The sequence below is a fragment of the Cryptomeria japonica genome, chromosome 10 (assembly GCF_030272615.1).
Source record: "Cryptomeria japonica chromosome 10, Sugi_1.0, whole genome shotgun sequence".
Classification (NCBI taxonomy): Eukaryota; Viridiplantae; Streptophyta; class Pinopsida; order Cupressales; family Cupressaceae; genus Cryptomeria; species Cryptomeria japonica.
Window position 1 is genome coordinate 49,910,371 of NC_081414.1, and position 12,434 is coordinate 49,922,804.

The 12,434-nt window shown below is 40.6% G+C and overlaps 1 protein-coding gene across 1 annotated transcript in view; it reads left to right on the forward strand.

Moving 5' to 3' along the window:
• The first annotated feature begins 250 nt into the window (after window positions 1-250).
• LOC131029533 (uncharacterized) overlaps window positions 251-12,434 on the forward strand; it is a 95,475-nt gene continuing 83,291 nt past the window's right edge. Inside the window, exon 1 of the mRNA XM_057960043.2 lies at window positions 251-943. Coding sequence (XP_057816026.1) covers window positions 485-943 — 459 coding nt within the window. The 5' untranslated portion in view covers window positions 251-484. The remainder of the gene's footprint in view (window positions 944-12,434) is intronic.

Genomic DNA, 12,434 nt, shown 5'->3' on the forward strand with positions numbered 1-12,434 from the left:
ATAATATGTAAACTTAAAAATTGCACAACTTTAGAAAATAAAAATATTTTTAAAAACAAAAATAAAACCTTATTTATAATTGATTCAAATTAAAAATTTTAATAACTAATTAAGAATATAAAAAGAAAAACTCATTACAATAATATTTACCTAAGCAAACACATCAAATCATACACTAAATCCAACTACTTGAATATCTACACAAAAGAATGTAAAACGAAGGATAAAAATATTGACCATTTAAAAAAAACCAAAAACCAAAATCACAAACACACTCTCCCTCACGCGCATATATATCGAAACAAGGATCAGCCAAAATTTTCGAGGTTGGGAGAAGTCGGTGTTCGATTCTGTATCACAATCCAATGTATTCTCGGCACAGCACCTGTATGAGCTTCTTATGAACGAAAGTTACTCGCCCATCTCTTTATATTTTTTTTATGTACTGCTTATGAATAATTTGGTTTTCTAGACTAAATTTCCAATGTCGGCAGTACAAGTACATTCTGTCCTAAACTCGAGGATTTTTCATTCAGAGCCCCATCAATTGAATCGTGGGCGGTCTACTCAAGCCTCGTCTATTCATGGGTATTGTTTCCCCAGAAGGATTTGGCGTTCTGAGAAGTACCCATCCTTATTTTTGACTATTTCACACAAACCTACATGCATTACGAGTGCCATTAGCAAAGGCAGTAAGGCAAACCCGGAACAGAACAGCAAGGGGGGCGGTCAAAAGAAGCAAAAAACCCAGGAGAATTTGTGGAGTTTAGATAATGAATTGCTCAAGAGAGATTCACCAAAAAAGGCGGGCAAAAATCCCAAGAAAAAGAGGGGAGCAGGTGGGTTTTCTAAAATTGGACGAAAGAAGAACAATGCCGTACAGTCGAAAACTATTGTTTCTGCTCCCATGCCAGTGGAAACTGAGACGGTTCTGCAAACACAGGTAAGGTGGTGGAATTTATTGACAAGAATTCACCAAGAACAATTAAGGTCAGAAATGCCAGAAGGAAGACTATATTTTAGTCTTTTCTTTGCTCACTTTTATGTTGACTGCGACAGTCCAATTACCTAAGATGACCTCAATATTTAATTTGGTCCCCTGGGGCTTCAATACATCACTTGATCGCAACCGTGATGTGCAAACCCTCTCGCATGAGTGAAACCATTGTGATTTTTCCATTCGCAGGTTGGGTTGATTCTTTTACAATTAATAATCCTGGGTAAGCTAGAGAGTCTCTCTGCAGCTGCACTCTGAATTTAGGCATCCTAATAAACACGGATTAGTGTTTACCCCATAGTCACCCGCAAAACAGGCAGGACGCAGGAGCCGAAAAGACGACGCCATTTTCAATAAAAATATTTCAACAATAGTCTCAAAATGTACCAAATAACAGTAATGAAGGGCCGAGAAACGAAATTTTTTATGTTAGTAATTTAAATTCTAACATGTTTAGAGGTAGTACTGTTTGGAGTATATACTACTGACACATAAGTAGATTTCCTTTGTTCATAGAGCGAAAAATGAGTTCATTACAGATCATAGTGCCATATGTCAAATTGGATGGCAATGCTTCCTTTTGAGGAACAATATTACTTTCAATTGGGGCCTTCCGCATATGATGTACATCCTACGAAGCCACCATTAAAACCTTGCCTTCAGCCTCCATATTTACCTCTACATGTGCAAGAAAATGTAGGCTTCACATCCTCAACAATTTAATTTGAATATGGATCAATGTAATCAAGGTCAATCCTTTCGCTTCTTGCCCCTCCACCTTCTAGGTACATAGATGAAGGTTGCACTGCAGAAAAACAAGGTCACGTGAATCTACATACTGTGCTTCGTCATGTGAATGACCTAAAAACACTACAATCGTGCTTGCACTTAGAAGTGCTATAGGGCTGTACCAAATGACGAGTTTTTGAAAATTAGGTGTTGTTGCACAAAAATCTTCCCACCATAGATTTGTGTGGACAACATTTATGACTTTGTAAGTAACTTACAAAGATAAACTAAAATTAAGCATTAAACTTGTCTTAGTTGAACTTAAACATATATGTTTTTTTATCTGGTTGTAGAGTCATCAACCTTCCCTCCATGCCTTACAAATCTACAGATCTGCAACTCGTCATGAATGATGTCTCTAAGGGTTTCATCAGGGATTATCCTCACCGTCCATGTGTTGGGGCTATCCATAAACTAGTCATTTATGGGTTAAGCAAAGTGAATGTGTTTGTGGAGTTCGTTTGTTCCACCTTTGTCATATTTGTTTTTGTTTGACCTAGACAAATAGCCTCTTTGGCCTTGCCCATGACCTCATATTCATAAACAATGGGGTTTTGCTATTTATCCACCAATCGCACAACCCTAAGCAACAGTTTTGGGCCTTTGGCATCTAAAACAAGACAATATATATAAAGTTCAGGAAAAAAATTGCACAAAGAAAAAAGAAAAAAAATAGCAAATTAAAAAAATAAGAAAATTATAAAAAATCAGTAAAATCTAATATCAGAAAATAAGAAAAAATCAGATTTGTTTTAATCTAAACTAACCTTGATGATCTCTTCCGTGTGCTGGGCAAACAAATTATCAAAAATTTTCTTCATGACCATATCTCTTTCAGCCTTCTCCGAGTCAGCACGGTCCAACCAACTAGCACTCATATACATGTACTTAGAGGTGGTAATGCGACTACAATACTCTTCAATGTAATGAAATCGGTCACAAATCATGTGACTCCTAACTGCCCAAGCACCTTACTGTTGTTGCACACTTTCATAAAATTGAACGTGCATGGATAGTTTTAGATGTTTTATGTAATAATTTTCATGTTGTCCACAAGGGTTTTGACCTATCCAAATTAGCCTATATCTTCAAGAGGAAGATCAAGGTGATGGTTGGCACATGGCTCCAAAAAGTGTAGGGTGTCTTTGCCTTAACAAGTCTATCAGTTGCCACATATGGAGCTACATTGATTATCAAAACTTGCATAAGATTCTCCATGCCCACCTCTATCACCACATCTTTAATATGATGCATAAGGTCTCAACAATTTTCACTTCATTGGAGGCATTGATTGACCTTACAAATACCAACTATTAACCTAAAGCCATGAGGAATTTGATTAGTGTATGGTTCTACTTCTTGCCATCTGTCCACCCTTTTGATGAAATAATGTAGTCCTCCTTTCACCAAATCTCCTTTTGTTTTTTAACTAGAATATTTGTGTTTTTAATAGCATTCTTCAACAGTGACTCATTCAACTCAAAAGGGCTTGGTGCCCTGTACTTCTTTCTTGCCACAATTAATGTATTGACCAATGTCTCCCAACAAGGGCTGTTCATGACATAATACTGTATGCAATTGCAGTAAAAAAAATTGGCATATGCCAAGTTGGCCTCATCATGTTTTTCTCGATTCACAATACCTTTCAATGAAGTTCACACATCTGGAGTATTTTGACGGAATAAAAAACTTTTTTTTATGCTTGTGAAGTATGACTATTTGCTCTCTGAGATTCTCATATCTGTGGGCCAATGCAACATGAAGAGCCCCCTATATCTACCTTTGACCCTATATAACTCATGACTGATGCCATTGTCTCAGCTGTCCTCTTTTTTTCCATTTTTTCCCCCTCGTAAGACGCAAGGAGAGTCTTAACCTCATATGATGTGTAAGGTCTCAACATTTTTCATTTCATTGGAGGGATGAAGATCAATTGTCGATCTGAAGCCATGAGGAAGTGGATTAGCGTATGGTTCTTGTCATCCGTCCACCCTGTTGATGAAACATTGTAGTCCTTCTTTCACTAAATCTCCTTCCGTTCTTCAATCAGAACATTTGTGTTTTTGATAGCATTGCCCAGCAATGACACATTCAATTCATAAGGCTTGGTGCCTTGTACTTCTTTCTTGCTATAGTCAATGCATTGACCTATGCCTCCCAATAAGGACTGTTCACAAGATTATATTTTATGTAATTGTAGTACCAAAAATTGGCATATGCACTTGGCCGCATTATGTTTTTCTTGATTCCACATAGTCCCTTTCAATGAAGGTTACACATTAGGAGAGTTAGGAGTCTAAAATACTATGCCCATGATTGTGAATTATCAATTTTGGCTAGTTGTGCTATGAGATTCCCAATCTGTGGGCCATTGCAACATGAAGAGCCCCCTAAATTTACCTTTGACCCTATGGAACTCATGACTGCTGTCATTATCTCGATTCTCAGCTGTCCTCTTTATTTATATTTTCCTCTCCTCGAAGATGCAAGGAGAGCCTTAACCTCTTGTTCAACTCAGGGTCCACTGCATTACATATAAGCACATCTTAGCCAGGGATTTAGGCAAGATGAAATTTGAGGCAATGATGTCTTTTAATATGCAACCTACAATAGCTGCATATCCTCATTCTTGGCTCTGTACCTACACTGCCATTTTGCATGCAGGGTCCTTAGGCTTGCCACCACTTCTATTTATTATGGATGCCATTTTTCTTTCTAGAAAATAAAGTCAGACCCTAGCAGAAAAGAATAATTAGGAAACCGAAAATTTAAACATACCGCCTAGCAGCTAGAAGATAATACGTTATAACATAGAATCAAAAATAAAATAAAAAAGTAAATCTAGCAGCTAGGATGAAAACACAAAACGTTACATATCTGTCAAATGCAGCTGATAATTCACTAAAATTAACTGTACTCACTTGGAATCACACAATATTGTCTGCATACAAATGCGCTACACACAAATATGTCAAAAGGTTGAAAGCTCAAATGAATGGTGTGAAAAATGATTGAGTGTTATTTTTTAATGGGTGGGCTGGTCTTTTTTCTGCCATATGAGTTTTATTGTTGGACTTGAAATTTTTTACAAGTACTTGGGCAATTGCTTGCTCATATCTCATTGGTGAGTTATTGGGTGAGTAACATGCCTAGCCCATTTAGCTCACAAGTACTTGCAAATTACTCTGCGCGTTTTAACGTATGCCACCATCCATGTGATGGTTGCTTGCAGCCTTTATAGGAACACATTTTATTTGTATTATAGTATCATTATCATATGCCTTGAGACTGCAATGTGGCGTCTTGATAAACTACTTTTCTCTTTCACATCTTTGTTATATGCCTATCATGCCTGTCACAACTTTAAGACTTGATAAATTTTGTTTACCCTTCTCTTTGATGGTGTTGGTGTAAATAAATATTCATTTTGGATATTATTACACTTACTTAAGTTAACTTAGGATAATGCATCTCTTCGTAGTTTGGATTTGAGACACTTAGGGAAGTGTGCACATAGGGATAGAGCTTGTAGGAGAAATTCCACCTTTTGTAGTCTTATTTTGCTGTTACACTCCACATTCGGTGGGTCATCCACCTCTTGTGGAATATTATATTATTTCTCCTACCTACCCCTAGTATTTCTTACCTACCCTTGTTTCTCATTGAGCCACATGTCATATTTGTGTGCTCATACATCCATATGGCCTTGCCTATATAAGCAGGCCTATATTCATTGTATTGGTTAATCCAGTTGATCATTTGCATATTGATAAGAATACAGTTTGTTCTTGTCATTCTATTGTCTCTTTTTATGCTTTTCATTGTGCCCTTGATCTTGGCAAAATCCTACATGATATCAGAGCTATTGGGGCTTCATTGATTGGTTTTTGGAGACATCGTGGAAGGCTTCTATTTTCGGATTTGGGGATCTTCATTTTTTGGGGGCATCATACAGCAATTTGGACATCACCGTTGAATCCGAGAAGCCGTTTCCATAAATTTCGACTATAAAGTCGACCTATTTTGGTGAGAAATTTATTTTTTTTCCCCATTTTGGTTATTATCGTACGGATTTCGAAATTTTTTTAATTAATTTTTAAAAAAAATCAAAATTTTTTTTTTTGTTGCTTGGGGGTCCGCAGACCCCCCCGTACTCGCCCGTACCCTGCGTGTGTTGCAGGCGTTGTAGGTAGTATCTGCGCTGACGAACCTGCCGTGTACCGTGCCGTCGGAACCCGCGCCGACCAGTCTCACCCGCCGCTGCCGTAGAACTCCCGCCGGCTGCTCCGCACGCCACCGGCTGCTTAGCACCTCCCACCGGCCACCTCGCTCTCCCGCCGGCCGCCTTGGTTCCCGATCGCCGCCGACCCCCTTGGCTCCCGGCCTGCTGGGATATTCTTCTCCGGCAGTGCCTCCTTCCGCCGGCAGTTTTTTAACTGGCGACCCACGTCCACCATGTGGTAGGAGGCCACTGGCTCGTGGCCACCTCTGTCTGCCACGTCAGAATCCGTACGCAGTCCAGTCTGTACACCACGTCACCCGCGCCACGCAGTCTGTACAGTACGGACGCCCAGTCAGTAGGGAGGCGAAGTTTTCACGACGGTCATACGGCCGTCAAATTTAAGACAGTGAATTGCTGACGTCGGCGCCACATCAGCAATTTTTTGAATTTTTTTTGACCCCTCTCCATTGAGCTTTTCAGTTTTGCAGTCCAACTTTGAAAGGCCATATCTTGCTCTTTTTTGCTCCTTTTTTGGTGCAATTTGTTTTGAAATGGGCTAAAATTTCGTGATCTTCGCAGTGGTGTGGTTATTTTCTGATTTTGGTGCACAGGTTTTTCGGAATTTTTGGATTCTCTCAGCTGTACTTGTCCAATCCTCAATTCTGCAACTTCAAAGGCCTCGTTTGAGCTCATACGACCTCCTTTTCAGGTGCCGTTTTTTTTGAAAGTGCATATTTTTTTGCCTACTTTCATAATCTATGATCAAATTTCAGAGATTTTGAGTGGAAATTGTACTTTCAAATATTGGTCTTATTTGGCCTATTAGGTACTTGTAAATTGCTTGGATCTTAGTTAGATCTCTTGCATTATCAGTTTGAGTCTCTTTTGGCCTTATTGAGGCAGTTGTAAAATTGTAAATCAGAAGTCCACTTTGCCATTTTTTGCAAGTGGCCCATTGTATACGCACTACTTATAAAGTGCCCAATCATCACTTTTGGGGGGGGTTCTTTAATTGAGTGAATTTTGGGGGGTGTCTTGTGTGATTGTGCCTCTCTTTGTGCTCTTTCCATTTTTGTTGCAATGAGTCCTAATAAATTTCCACCTTTAACTCCACATAATTATGCATCATGGAAAATTAAAGTATGGAGTAAATTAATGGAAAAGGGTCTCACACATTACATAGATGGAACAATAACAGCACCACCTGATCCTAAGGTTGATCCAAATGCTCAATTAGAATGGCTCACAAAGAATTGCATGGCTCTTGGAACTTTACGCAAGTATGTATCAGACGACCTCATTTTTCACATTGAGAAGTGTAAAACAATCAAAGAGGCTTGGGATATGTTTCAGAAATTGTATGGTCAAGTTGATCAAATCAGAGGTTATCAGATTGACAATGAGCTCACCAACTTGGATCCCAAGAGTTTTGATACAATCCAAGATTATGTCACCAAAGCAAATGAGCTAAGAGCAAAGCTTAAAGATTGTGGAATTGACAAAAAGGATGCTCAGTTGATATTCAACTTGTTGGACAAGCTTGCACCAGAATATGCAGCATTTGTGTCTAGCTTCCAAACTCATCGTTTGACAGTGGGGAGTTCTTATGTTATGCCTTCATTTGATGCTTTCACAGAAATGTTAATATTGGAACAATCTAAGTTGTTGAACATGGGGTTTCTCAAGTCTTCAAAGTCCAAGGCTTTGGTGGCTAATCAAGGGAATCAAGGAAGTCAAGGCAAAGAGTCCAACAAGAAGAAGAAGCACTCTAAGTCTAAGCCACACCAGGAAAAAGGACAATCATCCTCTCCATCACAAGGCGATTTTTCATCCTCTTCCAAGAAGGGGACACCACCTAAGAAGGATAAACCAACTTGTGCATATTGCAAGAAGTATGGTCATGATGAGCATCGATGCCACACAAAGCAAGTTGATGAGTTAACCAATCTTCTTAAGAAAAACAACATCAACTTGCCATCCGCCTACACAAAGAAGGATTCATCTCCTTCCTCTTCCTCATAGTCTAAGGGAAAAGGGCAAGCATTTGTGGCTACAACAGGTTCTTCATAGCAGTGGATACTTGACTCGGGTGCCTCATATCACATGGGTTCTACGAAGGAGCAGTTTTCTTCATTGGAGCCATCTAAGGTACCTCACATTTACATAGGTGATGATACACAAGTAGAGGTTGAAGGGAAAGGTTCAGTTGACATGGATGATGGAACATTTGAGAATGTTCTCTATGTTCCTAACTTGTCTACCAACCTTCTCTCCATCTACCAAATCACTCACTATGGGAATGGGAAAAAGGTTGAGTTTACACCAGATTTAGTTGTGGTAAAGGAACTTGATGATGATGCCTTGGTAGCAGTGGGACAAGTCAATGACAACTCAAGGCTTTATTCATTTTCCCACTTTGTGCCAAGTTCACCTTCTAGGGCCTTGCTTACTCATTCAAATTCAGAAAGTAAGCTATGGCATGAGCGGTTTGGTCACCTCAACTACCGCTATCTTCAGTAGCTAAGCACTAAAGACATGGTCACAGGTCTACCTCGAATCAATTTTTCAGAGGGTGTATGTTTAGGTTGTTCCATGGGCAAGCATCCCAAAGAGAAGTTTGATAAGGGGAAAGCTTGGAGAGCTTTGGAAGTTCTTCAACTTGTTCACAGCGATGTAGTAGGTCCATTTCCAGCACCTTCATTTAGTAAGGCCCGCTATGTTCTTACCTTCATTGATGACTACTCCCGCTTCACTTGGGTCTACTTTCTCATTCATAAGAGTGAAGTATTTGACAGATTTCAGGACTTCAAGACTCGTGTGGAGAAGCAATCAAGGAAAGTGGTCAAGATTCTTCGCACAAATAATGGAAGGGAATATGTGAACAAAAGACTTGAGGATTTTTGTACATTTGAAGGGATTGATCTTCAGCATTCTGTAGCATATACTCCACAACATAACGGGGTTGCAGAACGCAAGAATAGAACTCTCAAAGAAATGGCTAGCTGTATGATACATGCACATTCTCTTGATCCCGCCTTTTGGGCAGAGGCTATCAGTTGTGCCACACACATCCAGAATCGGGTTCCTCACAAAGCTTTGCAAGGTATTACTCCTTTTGAAGCTTGGGCTGGTAGGAAACCGATTGTGAGACATTTCAGAGTCTTTGGGTGTCCAGCATGGGCTCGCATACCTCTGCAGAAACGCAAGGCACTAGAACCTCAGAGTCGGCCTTGCATATTTGTTGGATATCTTGAGGGTGTTAAGGCATACAGATTGATGGATCCAGAGACACATGAGGTGTTCATTGAGAGGAGTGTTCACTTTGAGGAAAGCTCTCCTAGCTTAGCCTCTCTACCTCCTCCACCTTCCTCCATTGTGGATAGTGATGTTAGTGATTCAGATGATGAGACTCCTTCAACTCCGACTCGCAGGGTAACACCTCCACAGGGTCCACTTGAAGTTGAGGAGCCTCGTTCTCCACCTCCACCTAGACCTCGTTGGGCTCGACAGATACTTGAGTCCACGGGTTCTCTTGTTGGGGATCCTTCAGATACACGGAGAACTCGATCACAACATCAGGATCTTCCACATGCATTCATTGCTACCGCTTCTGATCCACAGACATTTAGGGAAGCATCGGGGGTTCCTGAGTGGGACCAAGCTATGGAGGAAGAGTATAGTTCCTTGATGAGGAACAACACATGGGATCTAGTCCATCTCCCTAAGGGGAGAAAGATGGTTCGATGTAAGTGGATCTATCAGACCAAGTTTGCAGCGGATGGTACTGTGGATAAGTATAAGGCTCGGCTTGTTGCGAAAGGTTTCTCTCAGGTTGCAGGTGTTGACTATACGGAGACCTTTGCACCCGTAGCCAAGATGAACTCCATTCGTTTGACACTTGCTATTGCTGCAGCTCATGGTTGGGTTGTACATCAGATGGATGTGAAGAGTGCTTTTCTTCATGGTGATCTTGATGAGGAGATTTATATGGAGCAGCCATAGGGTTTCATCCAGGATACTTCCTTGGTTTGCAGACTAAGGAAATCTCTCTATGGCCTTAAGCAGGCCCCCAGGGCTTCGTACGCCAAGATGGATTCCTTTCTTCTCTCAGTAGGGTTCACCAGGTGTCATTCCGATCCGAATGTCTACATTTTGCGACAGGATGACTCTCACTTGATACTTGTGCTCTATGTTGATGACTTGATCATTACAGGGAGTACTTCATCCATCATTAGCAGGGTCAAATCTGCTTTGCATGACAGATTTGCTATGACTGACTTGGGTCTTTTGCACTACTTTCTCGGGATAGAGATTTCACAGTCACCTTCCGAGATTACACTATCGCAGCCCAAGTATGCTCTTGATCTACTTGCACGCTTTCATATGGCTGATTGTAAGCCTGCCCCGACTCCCTTTCTTTCAGGAGTCAAGCTTGAGGCTCAGTGTTCTTCTCCACCAGTTGATGCCACTTTGTATCGTCAGCTTGTGGGTAGTCTCATCTACTTGACTCATACACGCCCTGATATTTCATTTGCAGTTGGCATGGTTTCCCGCTTCATGCAGGAACCACATGAGCTTCATTGGAAAGCCGCCAAACGCATCCTTCATTACATCCAGGGTACACATCACTATGGGATTCACTATGCAGCAGGCACAAGACTTCGCTTGGTTGGTTACACAGACTCCGATTGGGCTGGCGATCTTGATGATCGTAAGTCTATTTCTGGTTACAGTTTTCACCTTGGTTCGGGCCCCATTTGTTGGCAGAGCAAGAAGCAACATGCTATTGCTCTCTCTTCGACTGAGGCTGAGTATCGAGGCGCTGTTAACGCAGCGACTGAGACCATTTGGCTCCAGTAGATTCTCACAGAGTTTGGATTCACCACTCCACGACCGACAGTTCTACATTGCGACAATCAGAGTGCTATTGCGATCTCGAAGAACCCGGTCCAGCACCAGCGGACCAAGCACATCGAGATTCATATGCACTATATCCGAGAGCTCATTCAGGAGCAGGTCATTGATTTGCAGTATTGTCCTACAGCAGAGCAGGTTGCTGACATATTCACCAAACCTTTCACCGAGGGTAAGTTCCAGCAATTGTGAGCTCTCTTGGGGGTGCGGGATGTGTCATTAGGAGGGGTCAGCTGACTTCTTCTTCCTCTCTTATGGGGGGGACTTTTTCCTCTTTGAGGTTTTGTCCTTCTTCTTTGAGAGTCTTGTGTAAATTCATCTCTCTTTTGGGGGGGAGTTTTTTCCCTCAGGGTTTTCTCCCTTTCTCCGTTTGTGAGAGATTGCATTGCATAGTTTTGCTTGCATTTGCATATTGTACATGGGTACCTATCATGGCCTAGTAGCCGGGACCCATCTTGCATTGTTGACTTGAGTTTTCATTCCCCTAAGTTGCACTTAAGGGGGGGTGTTGGTGTAAATAAATATTCATTTTGGATATTATTACACTTAAGTTAACTTAGGATAATGCATCTCTTCGTAGTTTGGATTTGAGACACTTAGGGAAGTGTGCACATAGGGATAGAGCTTGTAGGAGAAATTCCACCTTTTGTGGTTTTATTTTGCTGTTACACTCCACATTCGGTGGGTCATCCACCTCTTGTGGAATATTATATTATTTCTCCTACCTACCCCTAGTATTTCTTACCTACCCTTGTTTCTCATTGAGCCACATGTCATATTTGTGTGCTCATACATCCATATGGCCTTGCCTATATAAGCAGGCATGTATTCATTGTATTGGTTAATCCAGTTGATCATTTGCATATTGATGAGAATACAGTTTGTTCTTGTCATTCTATTGTCTCTTTTTATGCTTTTCATTGTGCCCTTGATCTTGGCAAAATCCTACAGATGGATCTGCAGACTCTATTCCCAAGCATCCATTTTCTTACATGCTGAGAGGATGCTGGCAAGGCTCTACATAAAACCTGCAAGGCTCTTACAAAAAATCTTGATTTTTTTAGCTAACAATTATTGTTGATATTTCAATATAAAGGCAAGTGACTAGTGGAATGTTATTTCATAGAAATTAAGACATTTTCTTTTGTTGATCTCTTCCCATAAATGGCCTATTTGTACCTATATCAATCTTTTTGCCATGATTAATAAACCAGTTGAGGATAACACGTATATTGCTAAAAAATTGAACTTGTGCATCTTCACTCTTAAGCCATTTCCTGTCTTCAAAATCTAAGGGAGTTCAATTGCTGACAAATACAACACTCATGGTCACTTGTATTTTTGTTACTTATAACTTTTTATCTTTTACCAGTCTCCATTGCTAAAGAATACAGTTTCTAAGCTCACTGCTGTTCAATTTCAAGATGTTGATAACATTCTTCTCTGTTGTCATTTTAATGTGGAGAACGTGAACTGTTCTGACTTCCAACTACCGAGCATTATATTCATGAC